The sequence below is a fragment of the Acanthisitta chloris genome, unplaced genomic scaffold (genome assembly GCF_000695815.1).
Source record: "Acanthisitta chloris isolate BGI_N310 unplaced genomic scaffold, ASM69581v1 scaffold6205, whole genome shotgun sequence".
Classification (NCBI taxonomy): Eukaryota; Metazoa; Chordata; class Aves; order Passeriformes; family Acanthisittidae; genus Acanthisitta; species Acanthisitta chloris.
Genome location: NW_008673060.1, coordinates 1 through 26,032, shown reverse-complemented (window position 1 = coordinate 26,032; position 26,032 = coordinate 1). Strand labels below are relative to the sequence as shown.

The 26,032-nt window shown below is 41.5% G+C and overlaps 1 protein-coding gene across 1 annotated transcript in view; it reads right to left on the bottom strand.

Moving 5' to 3' along the window:
- The window catches only part of ATF6 (activating transcription factor 6), a 73,048-nt gene extending 48,403 nt beyond the window's left edge, over positions 1 to 24,645 (bottom strand). The window contains exons 1-10 of the mRNA XM_009074753.1: positions 24,510 to 24,645; positions 24,078 to 24,172; positions 23,472 to 23,601; positions 23,025 to 23,231; positions 20,164 to 20,384; positions 14,277 to 14,462; positions 13,766 to 13,857; positions 3,088 to 3,231; positions 1,193 to 1,312; positions 199 to 301 (exon numbers count right to left, since the gene is read on the bottom strand). Coding sequence (XP_009073001.1) covers positions 199 to 301; positions 1,193 to 1,312; positions 3,088 to 3,231; positions 13,766 to 13,857; positions 14,277 to 14,462; positions 20,164 to 20,384; positions 23,025 to 23,231; positions 23,472 to 23,601; positions 24,078 to 24,172; positions 24,510 to 24,645 — 1,434 coding nt within the window. The remainder of the gene's footprint in view (positions 1 to 198; positions 302 to 1,192; positions 1,313 to 3,087; positions 3,232 to 13,765; positions 13,858 to 14,276; positions 14,463 to 20,163; positions 20,385 to 23,024; positions 23,232 to 23,471; positions 23,602 to 24,077; positions 24,173 to 24,509) is intronic.
- Positions 24,646 to 26,032: the final 1,387 nt, after the last annotated feature.

Below are 26,032 nucleotides of genomic sequence, written 5' to 3'. Positions count from 1 at the left end.
CAGGAATGGAAGGACAACTTTGACAACATAATAATCAACCAAACCCAGGAATTTAACGTGGGAAATGTTGGGCACCCTAATTACAGGCACCATTGCTACTTTTGTCTATAATGACAAGTGCAAACAAGCAAGAGAGAATATTTCACGTTGCCTGAAATTATCTTGTCATGCTATTGAGTCAAGAATAAACCTGTGTACCTGTGTGACCCGTGCCTTCTGCTGCTGGTTGTTGGACAGTCTTCTAGATCTTGTCCGTTCCACTTCATGCCTATGAACCCATCCTCGAAGCTCATGATTCAGCCTAGACAAACCCACATCATTAACAGATGTTTCAAACAACAGTAGCAGAAGTTTTTAGTTTTATGAAATGGTTTCATTAGCCACTATAAATTCACTGCAGCTTACTGTTCTTATACCTTACGATAACTTACTTTTAATACAAGAGGAATAAAATACAATTGCAAGATTAAATTTACGAGGAAATTTGCAAAGAGATATCTATAAAGTATTGGATTTGTGGATATTTCAACAGAAAGTAGATACAGTTCTTTCTTTTGCCCAACAAACAGTAATTTTTAAATTACTGGAAGGACTACTGAAACTTAAAATCAAAAGTTGATCAAATCAGGACAAGTTATTGGTTAAGAAGGCTAAATTATGGCAAATAAATCAGAGAGAGAATGGAGATAAGACACACTCATGTCTATGGAAGAAGTGGAGCTAGGTGTTTTCTAGCAGTGAACAAAGCACATCCTCAATGTCAGGATCAGTCTCTATCAGAAACTGAAGAACAGAAGACCTTCTCTTATGGAAAAGATGGAAGAGGCTTTTAGCTGGACTCAATTTCTATATCATGAACATTTCTACATATGAAGTGATTTCTCTTTCCACTCATGAAAAACTTCTAGACAATCAGAAAATTGTTACTCAGTTATTGCAAATGACCAGTGTGAAAACTGAGTGCAAATGATTACTAAACCCATCAAAAGATTACGAAGATCCAAGCTGATCTGTCCTTATGGCAGCAGACATTGGACAGTGCAGACACTTACAGAGACACTGGTCACATACTGGATGAACACTGTGAATGGACATCATTCACAGCTGTCTGTCCAGCAGCTCTCAGCCAACACAGAAATTATATCAGAACTCCTAATACACCTTCAATGCTCAGCAAAGGTTGTTTGCTCACCTCAGCGACTCTGTGCGGTTGATCAGAGGCCGACAGGGTGGGGGTGGGGGTGAAATATATAACAGTGGTTCTTCTGAGACTATCATCAGTGCTTTGTTATCAGATACAGAATGGTCGTACCTGGGAAAATACAGAAAAAGACATCAAGAAATCCCTTAAAATATTTTTTCGTGAATCTTTAACCAAATCCAGAGAATGAGCACTAACATCAGCTGACCCACAAATGTTACAGCTGCTTCCATGGGACCTTTGAAACAGGTGAATAACAATTTCTGTGAAACATCCAATGCTCTCAGTCAATTCCTCAAAGGGGTTTGACAGCATTCAATGCAGGAAAGACAGATGAGCATTAGCAGATGTTGGATCTCTTCCCAAAAAAGCCCAGATATTGAAAGAAAATGTAGCCTGTAAAATATTCCTCATAGTATGTAAACTATGTGATCTCTGCAGAGCCAACTTTCTCTCTCATTCCAGAGCAGTGCAAGATTTGCTACAGAAATAAATTTATTAGCCACTAAAACCCTGCAGAAATAAAGAACATGACCTGTACGACCATGGAGTAGCCACAAACTATCTTACAACTGAGTGGAGAGGATTTACAAATCCAGCTGTCTCCAGCATCTACCTCGGTTTTGATGAACAGTGATACAGAGCATGTATTTCTCAGTATAGAAATCCATAACACACTCAGCGCCACCTGAGGGGTTAATTACCTATCACTAAATACCTTTAAGTTTCTCTCTTGGTAGGTTAGATAGCTAACAGCCTTAGTCCTCTCATTTTTGACAGACTTGTAGCTCCTAAACCTCAACATCTTTATGAAAAATCAGGTGTAAGAGCTTATGGAGCCTTAATTCACATTCCCCTCCTTTTCCCAGCTTTCTCTCCACCTTCATGTCTGCTTCTCCTGTTCACTGCATCTAAAACTAATAAAGGAGAATATGCAGCAAAGAGCTCACAGGTTGCCAAAACCAGGGTGAAACAGTCAAAGAAAAGGAGGAGGTACAGGCACTAGTATATCCTCCTAAGAGGACCACTCTACTCTTACACCGCATAAGTCATGGCCTGAAACCTACCACATAGGACACAAAGCCTCACCATGGCTACAGCCTTAAAATGCTCTTGATTTATTGCCTTCTTTCTGCATGGCAAAATACATTAGGGCTTTCTGCACATCTGTGCCTGGCTTTGTTCAACCAGCCAAAACACTCTACTGGAAAGGGACAGTCTAATAGGATAAATCTTGTAAGGGGAAAACATGAGCTGTATTAGCCAGACTTCAATCTGGAGATAATTATATGTTCACTTATGCACTGCATGCTAGAGATCTAGGAAGCCTGAAAGCCAGTATTTAATTAAATAATGGATAATCACAAGGATGGACTCAGAGTTTCTAAAAAAGTACAGTGTTAAGTTCAGAGTGTGTTCTTAATCGTGAACTTCTCCAGTCTTCTCTTGAGCACCTAAGGAAATAAATACTCCAGCCTGAAAAGTAAGAAGAGAGAGATAATATGCCAAATATCACAACTATGCAAACTAAAATATAGATCAGAGGAAAAAAGCAGACAGATGGAGAACTGAAGAAGGTCATGAAAATCTCCATGACATACACTTGTTTGTATGCTCTTCTCTAACATCATGCAGCACAGCCACGTGTACACTTCTGAAACTCTACCTATTGGGTAATCTTGGAAGACAAAACACCATATTCATTGGAAAAGCAACCTGGTAAATTCTGTTAAATAATAAAAGATCAGCTTTCAAAACACTGCTTGTAAACTCAGCTGCTCTATAAAAGCAGCAACAGCACAGGCCAAAAAAGGTTAGCAGGGCAGGGAGGGCTAAAAGCACCACTGTCCACTGCCACCCAAAACAGTTAGAGGTTTTCATCTCACCTATTACTCTTCTCGGGAATGATGCCCCCAGGTATTTTCTGAGCTGTGCTGGACTCCTGGCTAGCTGAGAACTCCAGAAGGTTTCTGGTCCGGTGGTTGGAACTTGCAGCAGAATCAACTCCACTGGGATCCTTTTCGAATATGCTGGAAAACATAATAAACATAGCAAAATGTATCACATACATAAAGGGGCTGCAAGGCACTTTACTGTAAGGTGTTAAATACTCAGGTGGAGAAGTTTCTGGCTGCTGTTATGTTACAGGGATAAGGTTCATGTGATGTCCTGTGTCATTATAATATTGTCATTCAAAGTTTTAGTAGACAGAAAAGCATTTCTGTTCTCTATTTCAGTTTTAAATGTTTGAAGGATTTTGATGTGCTGGTTTTCATGTTTCCACACACACACTTCACATGATGAATTCAATATCAATCTGCTCATAACCCAGATCTGCAGGCATAAGATAATTACCTATATTCAAATCAAAGCATCCCCTAAACTTTAACTTTCATCGGCCTCAAAGCACAATTGACATAGTTTATATGAATACAATATGTAAGGAAAACATAACTACCAAATTCCATGCAGATGCAAGCCTGGAATGTTATGCCAGACATGTAACAGAACTGTACACAAACTTGTATGTGTTCAATTCTACTTGGATTTAGAACAACTGGCAGGGCTGACAGATCCATCTACATAGTGGCAGCAGGCTGTGGTCCCAGACACCCTGTTGTTCTGGTCTGTGCTTGCATTAATTGAAGGATCCTTCCCTGGGGGCTCTCATCCAGCCACCCATGCAGCACAGGAAGGTGTGTGCTGCTCTCTGTGCAAAGCAAGGTAGCAGCATTGCACACGTGAGCTGGAAAAATGACCAGACAACTGCTGTACGAGATCAGCTGCATCCCAGCTCAGGAGAGTGATTTACAAGTGAGAAATTTTGAAGCACAGGAGGAATAATTCAGTTTCTCCTCTCCAGAGGCTGGCTACACTCATTTGTAAACATGGTTGCTTCCTGAAATATGCATATTTACAAAACTAAGTCCTACCCTTCTTGGCTGACAACAGCAGAGCATCGCCAGCAGCAACATAGTGAAAACACAAAAATACAGCAAGCCCCCATCATGCTGATGAGATCTTGGCTATGCCTGCTGCTCACTGTCTGCAGAGTACATTTTATTTCATGCCCCACCTCTCCTGTGCAGCAGAGCATAAACTCTGCAGGGGAATATCTCACTTTCCTGGTTTTACATGGCATCACTTTGCAACAGGCACCCAATACAAATGGTAACAGAGACAGGCAAAAACTAGCAAGGAGGGCAGACTAAATACTCTGCAACTAGCAGTAGGCAGACAGAGTTGCCTAGCCATTTCCTCTCTTTTGCCAACACATTTGCACTCCGGTTAGTAGTAACCCAGGTCTCCCCGTGAGTAACTGTGTCACCTTCAGAACCACCAGAATCAGGGCAATCCCTGACCCAGGCTGACATTGCTTTGATTGCCTCCTCTCCTCTGGGTTTCCAAGCAGCAGCACAGAATCAGGGCAGCAGAAATGCTACAGGCTCTGCTTTCACTAGTGCCAATGGGCAGAGAAGTACTTCCAGTTGCCTTACTGCCCATGCACACTAGTATCCAAATGTCTCGTTGCTTCTACTGCATAGCACAAAAAGCAGGATGGTTTATTCCCTGCCTCCTATCAGACAACACCAGGCCATCCAATTTTACAGAAACAACCTCCACCATCTATTAGATTTTATGAGATCACGTTTCTTCTCTTCCAATGAAAGCATCAGCACAGCTGGCAGCATCTCAACCCCAGAACCAGAACTCAAAATTAAGGCTGGTGCTTAAATGAATGCCACATGTTCCTGCTGGAAGTCTCCCACCTGTGAAATGCCCCAACTCTACCTAATTTGGAGTCACAATAGCCAAAAGCTGGGACTCTCCTGCAAACCCCTTCTCCACAGCCTGAAGTGGATCAGCCATCCAGCATGTTGCTGGACCTACTGGGTCTGGCATTTTAGCCCATCCTACTTCTCTTTTCCCATTCAAAACAACACATGGAACAGAGAAAACTTTCCATGTAATTATTTAGTTAAAGCTGACAAAAAATCTAAGCAGATGAACTGTAACGAATCTACGTTTTTTTCATGCTGGTTCTTCCTTCCTATTTGCCTTATTCTGCAAAGATGATTCTTGTTATTTCAGGTTTCAGCTTGGCAAGGTGACCAGTTTGAGGTGAAGTGTCACATGCAATACATTCTTACTCCAGTTCATCCTGAACTCTGAACAACAGTAGAGAAATCCAAACCAAGTTCATTAAGGACAAAGATAAGCACTACTCTACAATCACAGCTAATCTTGAGTTTTATGTAACTTAAATGTTTTAGTTGTACAGCCATTCAAAACCACACACACCTCATTTTAATTCATCAGCTTTAACAGAAAAGAAATGTTTATTTTTACTCTTCTCAAACTTAAAACATCTTAATCCTTTCATCAAAATTAAAATTTCACTTTTGGCAGCAACTAAATATGGGATGTTTGAACCCAAAAGAAGGTACCTTCAGCTTCAAAAGACAAAGAAGGTGGTGAACAGGGTACATTTTGCTATGCTTGCAGGCATAAACCATGACTCTCACTTCTGACAACATGGACACCAACTTGAGAACAAAATATGGTATTAGGGTATTTATTCCAATGCCCTTTCCTTTATCAGGATTGTTATTCCTCAAAATGCTTCTTTTGAAGCAGAGCTAGCAGCAATTTTTGCCTCCTCTTTGCCATTCTTTTTTTAGGACCTTGAAGATGACCAAAAATTTCCTTCTCAAAGTCTCAAAAAAAAAAAAAAATCTCCTTTCTTGCTCCTTTGGTTTGTGGCAATGACCCAAAACCAAAACAACTTTCAGTTTGGATAAGCAAAAGCCCCAGAACTTAAAACACTGCTCTGCTTCCATCTTCTAGTTACTTGGGAAGTTTTGTTAGTTTTTTTTCCCATCTAAACAGAAGATGTTGTTGTCCTGTTGTATCATTTCTTCCTCTTCCCTTCTCCCACAAGAGGTCATTTGTGGAGTTTGTCTATAAAGAGGGCTCCACCTTCAGGAAGTAGACAGGAGAGGACATGTAAGCAATGGTCTATATTCCTCTGACTTCTCAAAGACCTTTCCTTGCCATGTGGGTATATGAGAGTATGACACAGGAGATCAGAAAGATTCCTTCTTTGACATCTCATACTGACACAGGGCAAAGCATGACTTAGGACCAAGGAATCCCTTCAAGCAGTTGGGATGAGGATGGACCTCTCCTGCAGAACTACATCTGGAAACACCTATCCACCTGAGGCATACTGACCTTTACAAGTGCTGGGCACAACAGCAACAATACAAGCTGGAACAGGAAGGGTCTACAGAGCAGACTCCAACACCATGACACTGAAGATGAAGCCAGTATTGGGCATTTAAATAAACTCTTAAGTCAGAAGAGGCTAGGAACAGTAAAAAACTAAAGGCAGATGATCCCATTCAGAGAGAAAAGAGCTTCTGAAAAACAGTATTTTCAACTAAGATATCAATAGTTGGTTTAAGAACTGTTTTAATATGACACATGGCAAAGCCATGGATACTTTTGTTATTTTGTTAGGCTACAAGAAGAGAATTTGGAAAAGGAAGAGCACTTGGGCATACCTGGCCTGAGCAAGTCATGTCTGTAGGAACTGAGTTTACTGCCCCACATTAAAAGTCAAGAAAGACTGAAGCTGAGAAATAGCTCTACTGGACAAGATGACCAGTTAGATGTTGGAATCTTTCCTGTTTGGCCACACTTACACACCTGGGGTGCCTACCAAGGTTTTATAGTCTGCATTTGGACACCTCAGATACCATGAGCATGAAAGGGTTTCCACAAGCCACAAACACCCTGTCCAAGCTGGCTGAGCTATCAGCTTGTTAAAGATGCAAAGCCAGATCCAAGGAAAAAAAGAAAGAGCCACTAAATACTTCAAGCAGATGTTTGTTCAGAAGTGTAGATAAATTAGATTATAGAAGGGAAAGAAAAGCAACACTCCTGCCATGGTTTCTCCAGGCATTCAATGGCACCTGATATTTTAGCTGTATTTTTACTTCTTTGGTTTGAATGTCAGTTTGATAAATGTGAAAGCAAGTCTTGCCAGGAGCAGGAACTAAATTTCATTTGTGCTTCTGGCTGAACAAACCCTGTGCACTTCAAGTTTTGAACACTGACATTTAAGTTGTACAGTAATTTGCAGATGAAAGCCAAGAGTGATATCATAACAAAGAGTTTTCTGGGGACAGAACCACCTCTGAGTATGAGCTCTGATGTTTCCAAGAGGCTAAAGTTGACATTGCAAGGAGACACCAGCCGAAGACCTTGTCCTCTTCCTAACTGATTCCAGACAAGGCTGCCACAGTGCCAGATGCTCTCTGGAAAGTATTTCTTGTTTCTCATTCCCGATGAGTGCACCATCTGCTGACAGCAAGGCTCTACCTTCTCCTGCTGGGCTGCTCCAGAGCTACCCTCTCCAAGTGCAGGGCTGGAAAGAGGAGCCCAGCCTCTTTCCTCTGAGAGTGAGGATGAGGAAAGAACACAAAGTGGAGGGATGATCTGTGCTTTTGTTATGCTTTGCTTCCTTTAAAAGGCAATTAATTTTAATAAAGCTGCTAGAAAAGAAAGCAGGAAAGCAAATATTGACAGCCAGAGTATGTATTTCTGCTTGGAAAGCTCTATACTGTTACCTGCAAGTGGATTGGCATTTATTGCCAAAGCTTGGGCAGGTCTGATGCAACTTCACTCAGGACAAAAAAACCCTGGTTTTCACTCCCAGCCCATCAGATGAACACATGGAGAAAAGGCCAAGCTATCAGTGAGTGCATCCTGCACTCGGCACAGGCTCTGCAGCTGCGCCAGCAGCAGCAGGACAAGGCAAGTGAGCACAGCCAGGTTGAGGCACAACTCTGCCAGGATGAACATGTGGCTGTGATCAGCAGAGGAAGGAGGAAGGAATCACTTCCTGCTCCTGCAGTTGTAGTTTGTAAGAAAATCAAACGTATCCAATTTCATTCAAGCATCAACCCATCAAGAGAGCGACTGAAAGGTCTGGAACCTGGACCCAAGTCCAATTTACTCAACCTGTCCTTTTCCTCTTGATGTCTCTTCTCTCTTCAAGGAAAAACTACAACACAAGGCCAAAGGTGTGCTACAGAAGCAATTTTCTAACTTTGGTCCATCTCCAACACAATTATACACTCAACTCAGCACTGAAATGGATTCTTTCAGTGTCACAAACATTAAAGTTTGTGTCCTGTATTAGAAGTGTTAAGAACCACAAATGTCTTCTGAAGCTTCTGCTGTTTTTGCTGAAACACTCAGAGGGTTCCATATTTCACTGACAGCCAACAGACATGGAGTTGGTTAACATAGCACTATTTCATGCCTCTTGCACTCATCTAACAGTTTTCTCTTCACATTTCACCAGTTTCTCCCTATTAGTGTGTAAGAAATGAGTAGCCCTTTGACTGCCATCATTTGTATGTAGTTTTGTTAGCATACTTCAGGTATACATCACATTTAAGCCTATTAACCTTCTGAAGACACATGGAAGGCTACTGAGGCTTGCAAAAAGTGGAGAAACAATCTTTTCTATCCTTCATCAAGTGTGAAAAAGCTCAGGTTTGGATGAGCTGAGGCTGAGACACTCACCATGTTGTACAGTCCACCATTTGTGGTTCTCTGCTCCCAGAATATCTTTTAGAGATGCTTCAAGCAGTCAGTGCAATAACACCACCCAACCTGCAGCTGAAGGGAATCATGGGGCACTGGTACACTGTTTAAAGCTCACAGCACCTCTCCCAGATCAGGCTTGGCTGGAAAGAATCAAAGGTCAAGCAAAGAGCCTGGCTGAGGAATACCTCCTCCATTACACTGCAAGCCACCAGGGATTCCAACTAACCTGCCCCACTTCGCACTGGAATTGAGGGAGGAAGGAGCCCACAGTCAGGAAAAATTGTTCAGGCAACAAAATAATAGAAGGCAAAAATAATCCTGGGTTTCAGTTTCTAGTCATTGCCCTTCATTTTGGGCAGCTGCCAAACACGTGGCTTTAGTCTACTTAGCACATGTTATTTAAGAGGACTTTTGGGGTGTTTTCAAACATACACGACCCTACTGATCTCATGACTGAGCTCACCTGCTAGGGCAGCACAGAGGTGAGCTCCAGACCACACTGAGACCTCAGCCCAGGACCAGCTGCTGTGGGTGGGATCTGCACTGACAAACCTGAGCACACAACACACAGCTCAAACACCTCTGTAGCAACACAGCACTTGCTGCATATGGTGTTAGGGCACCGAGATTAACTCCTTTGCCCACACAGTGAATGCTCCCTTTAATGGAACTGCAACGTTATTTCTATAACCTCCTGACATTCCAACACTGAGGTATCCCTAGGCTGCTGTTTGCCCTAAGACAGGTCTGTTTCTTCAATCAAAGAGTCCAGCATAAAGGCTCAAATAATAGAAAACTTGCACAAAAACACAGCTCAATGCACCAGACCTCAGAATGCTCTCACACACACCAACTCAAGATTGCACAGCTTGAATAAGAGCACTAGACCATAGTGACACCAATACAGGTGTGCTCAACAGATGGTGCTGCCAGCAACCCAAATCACTCGTGCCCCAAAAGCTCAGCAGGCTACATCAGCACTGACTAGCAGCCTACAGATGACCTGGGATACTAATGTGGGTGCTGGTGAAAGTCTTGTGCTTTGATTACTTCATCCTTCCAGGCAGCAGATTGTGGTAGCATGCAGCTGAACAGCCCTTGTGCAATTTCACTTCTGTTTTTTTTTCCTGTTTGTGCTACCAATTCAAGAAATGAGACACACCCCTAAGTCTTTCAGGCCTCCAAAAATCATGGCTTCTGCATCTGCTGTAGTCTACAACACCAGCAGACAAATCACACTTCTCAGCTAGCCAGAGCAGTATCTTTATTTACAGATTGCTCAGGGGATCTGAATTTTTAATAGATTATTCGATTTCCAGGATAGCCCTAGAAAGTAGAGGAAAACCCATTAGGACACTCTAGAGAGGAACTGCAATGAAGTCTCTATAGAAACCAGCCATTCTAATGCAGCTGCTTTAGGTCAACAGGACACGAGATCTTGAGGCTGAGCTCCATCAGTCACCACCTCAATCATCCTCCACCACAAATACAGCTTCAGAGATTTTTTTTACATCACCAAGTCTGGTTTCCAGTTTGACTGGGATTCCAGTCATACAGAAGTGGCCAACTTGTAAGAAAAACACTAAATTAATCAAAATTTTAAAAGCCTAATAAAATCACACCACCCTCTCAAACTTCCTGTTCCAATCTCTTTGCAAATATGCCTTTCCTCTCTCCAATTTCATATTTTAATTTGTTTTCTGTCCACAAAATATCTCAAGTGGTAGTTAGGACATGTTCTGGTGGCTGACACCTTAAAAAATGCTCTAAGACTGCTGTTAGATGACAACTACCACGTAAGCTTGAGCAAACTGATTATGGGGGGAAAAATAAACAATTGAACATTTTTCACAGCCAAAAAAATGCTAAGGTCACTAGCAAATACCTGTCTTACATGCGCTACTACCCCAAGAAGAAGAAATGCAGAACATTTACCTTTTGTATCTTCTGTGATCATTCTCCCTTCCCTGCTTTTTATACATTTAGCTAGGTTAGTTTCCTGCAAGTATTTTACTATGACATGCAGGATTTGCATTAAAAAAAACACACACAGAGGACAATTTTTACAATGCAAATGAGAATAGGGAAGAGAATCAAAGCAAAAATATTCCCAAAATAAATACATGGATTGTTTAGACTAGAACATGTGTTTGATTTCCATCTATTTTAGCCTCATTTGTGCATGTTTAACACATTTTCAGACCTGGTTCCTATACAGGCACAGCGTAACACAAATGTGGAAATTAAACAAGGAAAAAAGGTATATAGGAATTATAATAACTTGAAATTTTTCAGATTTCATGTTGCAAGTGATGAAAAAAAATGCACAGCTCATTAGATGTTTCTTAATGCCAGAGGTCAGCAATCTTTCAGGGGTGCCATGCCAGCTGGGAAGGCACATGGGAAGGCAGGAGATGCTGGCTCCCACAGATACCTGCCTCCAAATGCCATGGTTCCAGCTTCCAATGCCATGCCAAGGTCTGTGTGCTTACTGCCTTTTGTGCAAACACTGTGGGTTGCCAATTTCTGCCTTGCAGCTCATGGTATGTAAGACTGGGGCAAGGGGGTGACCTCTGCAAGGAGCTGAATCAAAATGTACCCTTTTCCCTTCATACACCTCACCAATCATTCCTAAATAATCATAAAAGGAAGTTTTTGTACATGTTAAATCCAAATCCAAATCATTCACAAAGATTAGAGAATAGTTCACTGACACACAGATGGGAAATTCCTGGGCGCCTTTCTTCTAGTCTAAAACAAACAGATAAAATAGAGACTTACACTAATAGAATTCCTGTCAAATTACTTGTGCTTTTAATAACTGAAAGTTTTGGTTATGTACACAAAGTATCAACACACCCAAAAGAGTTTAGTAACACAATACAACCCAGTGCAGACCACTAACTCCATATAAGCAACTCGCACAACCTCAATTCACACGGATACTCAATTTAATTAGACTTACATTCTTTTCTTAGAGATAACAAGGTGCAATATCCAAGACTGAAGGGTGTTCTGAAAAGTTTGTTGGCAATCAAGCAGACTGGACTAGACTCTCCCTCCAGTATTTTCAAACAGATTTCTTGTGTCACCAGGCCAGTTTCCCCACCAGACTTCCAGCCCCACTCTCATATTCCCAAGTTCAATGTTACAGATTACTCACACACATATTTGTCGGCATGAAAAATGTGTCAGCAGAACAATTTTATCTGCTAAATTTGTTTGCCAAGGGCTGCCACATCCTGGAGTGCTTCCCATTATCTTAAAACAGCAGCACAGCAGTCTCGGAGTCCTCCATGAAACACCACAGACATCTCACCTCTCACACATACAGTCAATGAGACTTAAAACCGATTAAAAAAAAACTATGTGTGAGCCACTATTAGTGCAAGACACATCCATTAATGCAGAAGAAAACACAGAACTAACTACACAGCCAACCATCCAAATGGGATTCCTTTGTGGGATGCTGAGTGTCCAAACACTGCACCTCTGCTGACCCACTGCAGGCCGCGGAGGGTTTGAGGACTGCCTGTTCTTCAGTTTCACATCCCCATCCCAAAACAGTCCAACTGCTTCCCTGCTTTCTCTGATTTGATGGAAAAAGGTAACTGAAGAGAAAAATCTATACGTTTGCCCTTTTGCTTTACCTCTAGTCTTCAAAGAATCCTATCCCTTCCAACCAAGAACCCAAGAAGCATCTTCCAAATAAAGCCAGCTAAGGCAATTTCAAAGTGTTCTACAGAATTTAGGGGGTGAATCTCCCGTGATTTTGCCTTTTTTTTTGGATGCCACTCTGTCTTTGCTTTGTTCATTGGCTTTAAATAATAAAACACTCACTGCTAGTATGTTTGAATCAAAGCATCCCAAGCCTGAATGCTGTGACACCTCCATAGAGGTGTGCAAGTGAGAGGATTTCCTGCATAGAAGAAATGTCCACACTGCCACAAGGTTTCAAAGCATATTTATCTGCAGTTGGCCACTGCATAGAAATTAGATATTCCACAGTTAGCTAACTTGGGGAAAAGAGTACTTTTGCTGAACTATAAGCTAGCATGGGTATTATAACAAAAAATAATTTATTTCTGTAAGAAGTTGCAGGGACTGAAGAACAGCACATATATTGGAAGTTTCTGTTGTTAAGGACTAAGCAGAACTGCAATCCTGACTATCACATTTGTGGAACTACCACTCAGTGACACCTCTATAAAATGAAGAAAATGAGTATGGGATGAATGAAATCTCAAGAAATTGTATATCCTACATTCTGGGTCTGCACAATCAACATTCCCATCACCTTGATACAGGCTAGGATTTAACTGTGGTGCAAGCATTTATTCTGCTAGGGAGAAGGAAAAAAAGCAGAAAGAGTAATTCCTTGCAAATTTGCAATTACATTTCTCTTCACTGCCTAAATCCAGTACTGATGCAAACCACCTGGTTCAGGCACAGCAGTTACACTGGCATGCTCAGCTACTGCACTGGCCAGGAACAGCCAGACATCCAAGGCTTTCTTTTTGCTTTATCTACTTTATTAAACATCAAACATGTCAAGAAATTAACCCTGTCACATTTCTATAGTTACTGACTGTTGCAAGGATATGAACACAAACTGACCTTTCAGCCTATCTGACAGCAGTGCGTTGCCATCGAGCTCAACACCTTACTCATTCCTGGGATAGAGAAGCTGCCATGGAAGCTTTAGAGCACTGTGGGAAAAGACTTCCCACCCACCTTTTCTGCTCCCAAGCTTGTCATCACTGACAAGTTTGTTGCATTCCATCACCTCACTGCAATGCAGAGACAACTAAAATTTCCTTCAGCTTCAGAAAGATAACTGGTTCTAGTAGTTCTCACCAAGTGTCTCTCTCAAGTGAGTGGTAATGTCTGAAATGCAGGTGGGATGCACAAATCAATCACTTAATATCTGGAAGAACTTACCTCAATGGACCATAATTCAACATTATAAAAGCCAGTATCACCATCACACACAGAGTCCTTCTCTTTGGAGATGGTACTTTGAGCATCTGGTTCTAGACAGGAAAAAAAAACAGAAGACGTGCAATAAAAAGAGGGGCACAGATATGCAAAGGTAAGTCAGAAGCTAAATACACAAAATTACACTTGCTTGTTAGATTCATATTTGCCTAGTTATGTACTAATGCATGACAGGGCTACTTAAAATTTAAACCTTTGTTTATACAGTATATTCAGCTTCTATGCCATTTATCTTCTCAGTGAAATCTTCAGATGAACCACAGAGTAAAGAATTAAAGGTCAACTAGATAATGTGACAGCTGTCCTGACCTAGAGTTGGTGAAAGTCATGCCTGGAGTTGGAGGCTGGGCTAGAAACCACCAAAGGTCTTACAGTCAACATTTCCACAATTGTTCTAGTACCTTCCACCTAACAACTGTGTTTATATAAAGTCAGACTTTCAGCAGTCTCTTACCTCTAATACTACTTCATCCAGCTGCCTCTTCAGCATGCTGTTTTCTTTCTTGAGTTTCTCATTCTCCAGTAAGGCTGCCTCCAGCCTTGCCTCCAGTCCCAACATGTATTCTTTCTTCTTCTTGCGTGACTGAAAGGCTGACTCGCGGTTTTTGATCATGCGCTGCTGCCGTCTCAAGACATTGACCTGAACACACAACACACAGGCCCATTAACCATCCAAACATTACAAGTGCCTCTATTTCATGCATCATTTCTGCTTCTCTACTTTGTCTAAAGTCTGCATGGACATGTTCCCACACTCTGCTTCAAATGAGCTGAAACATTCAGCACAGAGGCAACTCGGGATCATGGTACACCTCCAAGAGTTATAGCTCATGGATAATGAAAAAACAGGCTCTGCCCTGTCTCTGTTTTCTCTTGTGTCTCAACTGTCTCTGTGTAGGGGACACAACACGCATACTCGAGCAGCAGTCTGATTTGATCAAACAAATCACAAAGACAGAAAATATGTATCAACAGGTCTGCAAGGCAACAAGAGTATCATTCATGTCCACTTTACCACGCACCATTTTAAAGGCTACAATCAGTCATCTGTTTTCTTAACAGGAAAGTTCTACATTTTCCAGTGTGTTCTGTATGGGAGCCATTTCCACACTGATTACATCTGCTTCTGTACCTTTTCCAGCTATGCTATATAGTTTTTGAGACTTTGAGTACTGTTGCTGACCTCAGGTTGCACATTCTATATGTACCAAGCACTTACATGGCAGTTTCAAATGCAGTTTAACTAACTGTTTAACCCATATCAGGAGTGTGGCTTTGATGCATATTTCCTGATTGTCCTGCTTAATGTGCTTTGGTTCACATCACAGAACAGTCTCAGATAGAGCACACAAACTGGATTCCTTCGGGATGAAGCTCAAGCAGCAAATATACTCCAGGAGAGCACATAATTCACCTAACCACTAGCAGGCATTCAGTCTGCAACACCAGACTGGGACAGTTCAAAGTAACTCCTCCCCATCCTCCAACAGTCAGGACTGATTGGTTTTTTTTTTCCCCCAGCCAGGAACACTCTATCATCTTTTACCACTTACTCATACTGTGGTTTGCACTGAGTGGGATGATCCAGACCAAAAGCATCTTGCTGCTGACAAGGATAACAATGATGGATACTGCAGAACTATACAAAACTACTTGAAATCCTAAATTTAAGCAGCACACTGCTGACTTCCTTTCCCTCACAGATTAGCAACAGCAACTCTGTTTTCACTAAAAACAGGCTTCCATCACATTATTAAGCTACGACTGGATGTGCCTTAATGACAATTACATTGAAAGAGAACTGAATGCTCTATCTTACACAGACTTGAAGATTGTCCAGTAGCTACCAACACATGCACTGGAGTAGCCTGTATCTATCAGAGCACGAAAGCTAAAGTAAAAAGGTGACAACTACTCAAGAAGCATTAGTCTAGGAAAAAAATAAACAGGTCACAGAATTGTAACATCAACTCAGTGTGTTCCAGTTAAGGTCTGCCTGTGTAAAGAACCTGAACCATAGCTTTCCAACTCTCTCCTTGTATGTACCTGCACACAGACAATATCTTGCTCTAGGGCTTTGGTGTCTGATAAAAAAAATGGCTACAAGTTGTTTGAAGAAAGCATTTTTCTTCATGATGCTGCAGTCTGGCAACAAACACTACGAAAACACGTTACAGTGCATTAACATTCTGGGCTGCCTCCATGTTGGTCTAATTGCTTTTTATAAAGATCATTTATTATATGTCTAGTCTGTTGCCACCAACAAAAGTCTGTGAAAGTGAAGCTGTTTGTACTTGTTCCAGTTTCTCTCTTTAGAGGAGAGTGGAGAAGGAAAAGATTTAAACATATTTTTCATTAACACTAAGCTTTGTCTTGAATTTTTGAAGTACTACAACATTTAACATAAAAAAAAACCTTTCTGCAGACACATAAAAACTGGACAAAAAAATATTCTGGCTAGCCAAGAACTGCAGTGTATAGAACACATCAGTTTGGGGCCAGGATCACTTAAACTGTTCAGAGATGAAATAATAAGGAATGAGTTCACGCAGCAGCCTTGGCTGGACTTGTGTGCTATTCCAAACAAGTAGTTACATTCCTCTTTTTAAAAAGAGGTTTTGCATCATGAAGTCAAACAGAGAAGACTAAACTGTTTACATTCATTCTTGTTTGCAGACCTGCTCAGGATTGTTCATTACCAGATAGTTTTTAATTGAGCATCTGCAGTCTGTGGCATATCTACATGCTTCCCTGGAGAAAATGGAGTTAAAGCACCAGTGCAGTGTCTGTACACTAAGAGTACATCCTAAGGTGTATCTGTAACTGTTTCAGACATTTCACATGGTATTTATCAAGACTGCCCTCCTCTACCCACTGTTCCACTGTTCTCCAGGTGCTGTGGGGAACAGCAGCTCTCCCCAGTCCAATTCATAGTACTCTGTGCAATAACTGCATTTCAGTCTATGCCACACCAGTTTCATTCTGACTCATTTCTTAAGCTTGCTTAAATGAAACTCATTATTTGTGTTCTTGAGTTATTTTGGTTTAATTTACAATCCCTAAAACAGCTTGAGGTCCTTGGTCAACCTTCTAGCCCTTGCCTGGCTTTTCTTGGGGAATAAGCCACAACTGAACACCCAATGCTACCTAAATCTGATGCAAGGAATGGAAAGAGCTGTGGGAGTGAAATGATGCAAGAATGCTTGAACCTGGAAACAGTCTGGCAACAAGCATTACATAGCTGTCTTGGCATCAAGACAAACATACCCCCTGCTTGAGCATTTTGATGATCAGAAGAGAGAGAGGAACCAATTTATAATGTCAGCCTGCTAGAGCAACATTGCTTTGCACAAGTGCTGAACCAAGATTAAACGTAGCAAACACCTCTGCTAACTTCTTTTGCAGCCTCCCACTTTGTAGGTTGCATTGTATTAATTTTCCACTCAAGATAGCAACTTCTGGTTCTCCAGAAACACAAACCACAAAGGGAAAACATTGGCCTTAAAATCAAACAGTAATCAGTGATGCCAACTTCTGCTTCCTAGCTTTAAAAGCTACACCACCACTAGCACAGCCACACACACAATGTTGTAAATACAGAGAACTGAGAGGTTCACTGCAAACCCTTGCTTCAAACAGCACTAACTAGATTCAGATTGTCCTCCATCTTCGTGCACTTTACAAATAAACACTGCTACCTCAATTTACTTCTGAAGAAAATGCAGTTCTGAGCAGAACTTTCATTCCAATGAAAGCTGTACTTCTAGCACGAGGCAGTGAGAATGTCCCTCACACTCCAGAGGACTTTTTGTACACATGCTGGCAAAGTTAACAATGAGCTGAAAGTACAAACCATTTCAATTCAGCACTGGCTGGTTTATAACCTCAGCTTACAATGGCTGCTGTCTTCCAAGATGCATCTTACATGCAGGAAAACAAAATCTATGCAAGATTTTCCACTGTTCTTATGGAAGTTCTGGGTTTTCTTGTCTCTAACTCGACAGAACACAACTTGAGTTGATTTCATGTGGATATCACACAATGTACAGCACAGAAAACAGGATTCTTCAATAGAAACCACACCCATGCTGAAATTGCAGAATCTAATGTCTTCTAGAATTTTCAGTATTGTTGAATCAAGAGGGCTGGGAGACAGAATTAAATCCTTTCTTGCTACAGAGTTGAAACATGAGAAAGGCTCTATAAGGACACAATTAAACCGAATTATTTCTAACATCTACTGGTTATGTCCTCACATCACTGAGCTGCAACAGGAAAGGCAATCTGCCTTTTTTTTTTTGGTTAAGAGCCTCTTTCCTTCAGCCGGAAGAGTGGCTGCTTAGGCAGCATTTCTTTTGTCCAGTTTCCCAGTGGAAAGTTGTTTCCCAGCAATGGGTGACCGAGAGGAAAGCCTGGCACTTCCCCATGGCAGGCAAATAGTGCAAACCTGTGCCACCAGGACATGCACCACGCAGAGCCTCACACTGTCAGCCCATCTCGGTGCAATCCATTGCAAGGACTGAGTGTTAAGCTAACAGTTTATCCCTCCTAAGCCCAAAAGAAAGTCCTGCAGTGTTCCTTTTTATCCTGCAACATCTGCTTAGATTAGCAAACAAAAACACGTGTTAGAGCTCAAATGACAGACACATCTGTGCAGCTCTGAGCCACATATGGAGTCCAAGGCAGTGGTGAGCTGTGTTAACCCTGCTGGCGCCAGATGAATCCCAAAACATTTGTTCTTTCTCAAAGCACTTTTTCACAGTATGTGCCAAAGAGCAGTTGCCACTGTTTTTTTATGTTTCAACAAACACAGGTAAAATGAGCAGCATTTAGGCTGATATCAAGTCTAAAACTGCCTCCCTAAAAGTGCTTTGGGTGGAAATACCCACACAACCATCATTCAAACCAAGCAACTGTTCATTACCCCAGTTACCCCTTTGATTACTGACTGTCAGGGATGTGTATATCAAGTAGGATGACAATCAGAGGGTTTTGTCAATTAAAAGTTACATTCAGACAATGCCAATGTGTTAAACTCTTCCTTACTGGGAGCTGCAAATCTCCAGAATGGTCTCTTCAATTCAGCTTTGCATGGCAGGCAATTACCATTTAAAAGTGCATCACTCTTAACTGGTCTGTCCACTGACAGACCTTTGCTAGCTTCTTGCAAATTCACTATCAGGTTTCCATTGCACTCTGGCTGATGGATTATTCGTAGCACATTATTTTTCATTTTAAAACGCAGCTCACACACAAACACAGTTAGTGAGGACAATTTAACATCAAGCATGAGTGGCAATTCCCAGACACTACGAAACTGTACAGCAATGTCCCTGCAAAGAAGCCACAGGCACAGGCCTTTGAGAAACAGTGATCTGCACTGCTAATAAGCAAAGACTACAGAGCAAAATTCCATGTGAATAGATACCAGTGTTTCCTCCCTTACACTGAGATGTGGTAGGACCCTCAGCTCAGAACTTCCCTTGGAACACCACACTGGGTAATGACACTTTGCTTAAAAGCCACAAATAAGAAGCTTTGGTACTTTCCACAAGCATGACTTCTTTGGGCAACAAAATGCAACCAAAATAGTTCCAAACTACTATGAACTAAGTCAAGTTAGCATCCAGCTTTCCAGCTAATTAAGATGTCAAAGCTGAAGGGAGGGGGAAAAACCCCACACATCTCAAAAGCTATTTCTGTTTACACCTACTGCTTACTGTGAGCTACTATGGAAAACTTGCTTATTTGCACAGGGATTGTTGAGAGTTTACCCCTTTGCTACTCATACAGTATATGATAAAAAGGGAGCCTGAAGAGATTAGGATCATATGAAACTCAATACCTGAAGTTTCTAAAAATGACAAGTAAAATCTAGGGAGATAAAGGGGGATGGAAAAAGAATTAGGCATTGACATTCCCAGTTCATCTACTTTCAAGGGAATGTTTATATAGATTAGAAATTATTATATAATTATGGATCAGAAATTCTTATATGGATTAGAAAAATGGTTTAGCACTAACGAAAAATCAGATACATCAAACCTTCCTGTATATAAGAGAGCTCCAGCCATTGAGAGCTTGCACTTGAGAAGACAAGTGATGGAAAAAATGTATCAGCACTGCCTTCTGCCACTATGCTTGCACACCTAGTCTGCAACTCCAGGCAGGCCAGAAGGTATCAAGCTGTTCCTCCCCATTCTTTGCCAAGCTGCCAAATTCCCTGCTTACTGTTAGAAATCCTGTTAGAGTTTTCCTGAGACTCTAAAGAGATTCCACATACAGGTAACTGAAAGCAGTTTCCAGGCCTTGGTTATCAGTATCACACAGTCAGAACTTACATCCAGCCCCATTGCTGGTGTGGTGCTTTGAAGCAAGGGTTTAGTCACAGGTATTTTGCCACTCGTTGAGCCGTTTCCAGCAGCTGGAGGCAGCGTGTTCACCGTGTGGTTTGGAAGTGGTGTGGTCCCTCCAGTGACGGTGATGACTGGCTGGGAGGCAGGAAGCACTCCAGAAGCCTGGAGCTGTACCACAGCAGGCTGAGGGAGCACCACTGACTGACCTGGAACAAAAAACCCAGTGTTCAGCATCTAAGAAACTATTTGTATACAACTGCTGTGAATGGGCATACTCATATAGGAGGCAGAAAGCTTTGCTTCCTCTCCTGCCCTGCACAATTTGTCTCAAATCCATTAGTATATTCCACAGAATAAGAATGGAAAAAGAGGTTCAAAAGTTTGCAGGACTTGTAATCCATCCAGCAAACAAAACTACACTTATTAAAAGGATCCGCTTAATCAAGCTCTCTCCTAAAAGTGCTTCAAAGTTACTAAAGTTCAACACTTGTTAGAAACATTACTCATTTCGGTATTGCTAACACTTGAAGCACTTTGAACAACTAAGAACTCTGCCAGATTACCTCAATCTTCCTCCTCCCTTTTGTCCATACCTACTTTATTGCTGTATTCAATAGAAAAGTCACTACACAGAAGCGACTCATACTGTACAGACCAATTCAAAACAGCATAGGGAATGAAGATGAACGAAAAAGAACAGTGCAAGTTACACTTTCAAAACTTATGTTAAAGCTTCAATTCACACTAAGACCATTTTTTAAAAGAAAAGGTCATATGCAACAAAGTTTATGCACAAGCTGAACAGAGCTTAAAGAAAAGCAGGCAGAAAAAATGAGGTAATTTTGAGAGTTTGAAATGGAATTAGAAACAGTCAATGCCAAGAAATTTCAGTCCAACAACTACATTTAACTCAAGCAGGTGCTTGAGTAATATTTTGTTGTCTGAAAACACATTAATGTCTCCCTAATCCTTTGTAACATGATGACCTTGCCAGCTTTCAGAAACAGCACATTCCAGCTGAGCATTCCAACCAAAACGCACAACAATACATTACAGCATTTACCCAGTGGAAGGTGAAAAATGAAGTAATCTACCTAGTGCCAAGATCTTTTATGTAAGGGGTGTAGGATTAGATCTACCTTTTTTGCAGACACAATCTTGAAGACATCATAAATTAGTACTACCTTATTCAAGAACCTTAAATGGCGATTTTGAGATTATTTCAATATTTTTGTAAGCATAAAGTATGTGTTGCTCTAACACCATCCTTTCTCCTTTAAAGTACCTTATTCAAGAACCTTAAATGGCGAATTTGAGATTATTTCAATATTTTTGTATGCATAAAGTATGTGTTGCTCTAATACCATCCTTTCTCCTTTAAACTTTTATAAATGGGACTGCAAAAATACAATTCCTAATGCTCCTCTGAAGATTGTGGCATATTTCAAACTGGTAACTCCAATTTGTCATAGGCAGAGGATTTTGATTGATGAAAAAGATCCTTATGTTTTTTGTTATGGAACTGGCACAATGGAATTTTTAAACACACCATCAGTGAAAGTAAAAAGATTGCAGGGAAATACTTTCCCAAAAGTATTTCCTCTACAGTCTCTCAAAGAAACTACTGTCCTGACTTCTTTAGGGGAGAGGAGAAATACTTTCCCAAAAGTATTTCCTCTATAGTCTCTCACAGAAACTACTGTTCTGACTTTTCTTTAGGGGAGAGGACAAGCTGATCTTCACAGTAGTATACTGAAATCCAAAAAGTCCATATCCCCAACATTCCTTATTCCAGATGGCATTTTATCAGCTGGAACATCAGAAGGAATAAGAATTAGGTCACGCTGACTGTGCTGACCTGTGTTTTAAGCAGTCTAACAATCTTAGGCATGTTGTAACATATATCAGTGTCTCCAGATTTGGCTGAACTCCTGATGGAAGAGCAATTAGCAACGAAGACAAATTTTTTACTATTGCAATAATTTCTAGATATATGCCCTTAAGAATTTGTCTCTTTTTCCTTCCATGCCTCAGTGCCTGTGCAGTCAACCGCAAGGGACTGCGGCCATCAGCTGGTGAAACGAGCAATTGCATCTGACAATTCCTGCAATGCAAGCAATGTCCTTATTGCCTCAGCTGGACAGTGAAGTAATGCTTTGGATTCAGAAATGACAGCTCAGGCTACTTCAAAACTCGGCTACAGGGCAAGCGCAGGAATGAAGAATTGTCAGGGGAAAAGAAATCACTTGCCTCTTGTTAACATCAGCTTACAGCTGTAAGCAGCTCTTCTCACCTCTGACATGGTGCTCTTAACTTTTAGCAGATCACACATTATATTTAATGCTGTTTAGTGAGATGAAAATCCACAAACTCGTGTTCCCACCAGCCTGTGGCAGTCTCTCACATGGACAAAAAAAAGCTTTTATCACTTCTCCCAAGCTTTCCAGCTTCATTCAAGCCACCCTGATTCTGCTGGACCTTCCTTTGGTTATGACAGAACAGCACTGTAATCTCCCTACACACCACTTGCCATCACAAGCTGAGCAAAGGATTCCAACAGCTACCTTCAGATCAGCAGTTTTATCTTCACAGTTGCCAGTTTGCAGCAGTCTGCTGCTATACTGTCTTCCTTTCCACAAAATGCCCAGGTGAGCTGTTTCTCATAGGACAATATGAGAGGAATAAGGCCATCTTCTCAGCCTAAAGCTTTCTCAGCAAAGCATGTATGACCCCTTTTACTCCTACCCCTCTCCTTTCACCCACCAAACCAAACTTCATTCTATCAGCCATCCCAAACAGACATAGTACTACCCCCAAGACTGGCTCAGTCAAGACAATTCACCTACCTTTAGGAGGAGCTGGCTGGATGTTAACAACTGGCTGATTCTTTGGCAGTGGCACAAGCATGGGAAGAGTCTGAATAATGATGGTTTTAGCTGGGATGCCAACGTTAGCCTGAGCTTCAGGCACAGCAGGCAAAAGGGGTTTGGGTTGTATCAAAGGCCTGGACACAGTCTGACCACTCCTCTTCAGGTTCTTGGCAGAATTATTTGCTAGATTAAAAAAAAAAAAAAGTCAGAGTTGAACCAGAAGGCATAAAATAAAGAATTCAAGCAATAACAAAATCACTTTTGATACGTGTTTTTTACCCATCTATAATATTTGTTACAAATAAATATATCTAATCACAAATTCAAGTCAGAAATGGCAGGATAACTAGTATGTTAGATAATCATTCATATGTAAGACAACACACATCCTGTCTGGAGGATCAAAGTAACTCCATCTCATACCAGCTCGAGAAGCAATGCTGACAACAGGCTTCTTCCCTCCATCTCCTTCAGGGGATGCAGGGCTTTTGCAGCTCTTGCTGTAGAGAGAGATAGGAGACATCTGGGAGCTACAGCTGAAGTCCACATCATCCTGCAGACAGAAAACACATGAGATTAATGCTTCGGAAACACAGAGAGTGTCTAATAGTAGTTCAAAGTACAACTGTCTTTCAGCACATGTTGCTGCTACAACAAACATGAGAAAGGTTTTCTTCTGCAGTTTTATTCTGGACAATGCCAGGTATCACTTAAAAAGCCCAACAAGTACTTCTCCCCATCAGCACAGCAATGGGAGGCAGAGGCCACCAACTGCAAAGACTCAGAAGCCTTTAAAAGGCATTTGTTTGGCAACTAGGCGAATAAACATAGCTGAGGAAACCAAACTGAACGCGCTCTTATTCAAATGGGTCACAGAGATGGGGTAACTAAACGTAATTGAAGAGAAGCTGGTTTTGCAATGGTTGGAAAAATAAGCTGTTTCTTTGAAGTAGGTCAGAGAAGTAAATCACTATGCTTTGTGTTTGTCACAACTGCTGCTATCTGTGTTACATGGAGGTTTCTGCATACAGGCACATTCTGCACCGGAGAGTCCAGCGACGACGGAGACGGGACCGAACAATTTGAGGTGGCTGGTGATAAGGGTTCTGTCTTCACGTTTGCATCTGCAAGAGGCAGATAAAGAAATTTTACTGCACAGGTTTTTAGCAATGGGTAGTCAATAAAGAACTCACTGGCCTACACCAGCTATTTAATTCCTGAAGCCAGGCACAGCAGAAAACACAGCGAGATTAAAGGTACTAAACAGCTTAGCTCGTAGGACAGTCCTCACCAGCTGTACTTGTCCTACAGAAACACAGCACAACTTCTCATCACAGAGCCAAAGGCTGCAGGGCCTCAAAGAGTTCCACATAAGTTATCACTATCCTTAAGCCCTAACAGCTCACCCCTGTGGGGCAGAGGGGCAAGAGTCATACCTGCAAAATAGAGAAGGTCAATTACCTGTATAAGCATGGCCTGTGATATTCCAAAGGTCCGAGTCCCACGACGACAAATCCAAATCAAAATGAAAGTTATAGAGATCATTTTCCTGAAATGACAGATCAGAAAAAGAGACAAGACAAAAGGAAAGATACATTGAAACCACCAGCCATTATGTTCACATTCTTACAACTCTGGTGAGCAAAACAAAACTACACAACTGTCACTTCAGTTGCCTTAAGGCACAAAGATAAAGGACCTTAAAGGTCCTTAAAGGTTTAAAGACAAGGCTGCTTTTAAACCTTAGACCTGTAGGAAAGGAGCAAGTCACGTTAACACTAATTATTGTACCATTATTAGTAATTTGTAAAGCAAAGCTCAGACATTGAACCACCTCATATAAAACACAAATTTTAGCAGCTTGTTGCCATCATCCTCTCCCTCATCTGCCTTGAAAGATTTCCTTAACAGCCTTCCAACATCACATCTCGAAGCACTTCATAAACAAATGCAGCAACAGGGACACTTTACCAGCAGGAAAAGCAGCACAAAGACTGATCTGCTCAAGACCTGACAAACAGTATGTATTAGGTTTTCCTATGTATGAACAGTCTGATGACATCATCTTCTACAGCCAAGGACACCAGTTTCCTTTTCCAACAAAAATCAAAACAAACAAGAATAAGGCTAAATTCACTTCATACATATGATTTACAATCTGACCTTTAAACCAACTATCAGGCTTTTTACTACATTTTTTTCTACTTATGCATCTGTAAGTCTCAGTTTCCTATGCAAATGTGGCATTTCATGAACACTTGCATGAAGAATATAAATATCACAAACCTGACTTCTACAAATACAGACCAAATACGTTCTTAGTAAAAAGCATCCTGCAAATGTACTTCTTACATTCTCAACCTGCCTCATAAAGTCTCCAGAAGTCTGCAGACTGCACTGATATTTGTTCTTACAGGCTAAGATGAACAGAAAGCTTATGCAAGCACATTTATAGGAAGAATGACCATAACCCACACCCTGAGCTGTGCAGTAAGAGCCTCCACAGACAACTAATGCTGATGTGCAGATGGGCAACACTTCTCCCTTGTATAATCAAGCAGTTTTCACATTTCCTCTAGCGATTAGCTCTGTAACACCTGGAGGAATGGTCCTAACACCCGAGGCTTACGTTGGATAACCAGGGGTTGTGCTGGAGGTCAGTTAGATCAGAGTGGGCAGAGAGAAGGAAAGGAGAAGAACGCGGAGGGGAGAATCCCTGAGACAAATTCCCTGAGACAGAAGAAGCAATATCTACAACTGGACAGTGAAAAACGTGGGGGTTATCGCACAAGGTCACAAGCAAAGGGTTTTGGAGAAAATCCTACAGTAAAGCAGCGAACAAGAAGCGATCTTATCGGCAGAGTGCCGAGCACGGCACCGGTGTCAGCGGTGTCACACACACCCCACGCTGCTCTCCGCGGCCCGGGGCGCGAGGGCAGTGACCACACCGCCCTGCCCGGCGCGGCACCTCACACGGGCTCCCT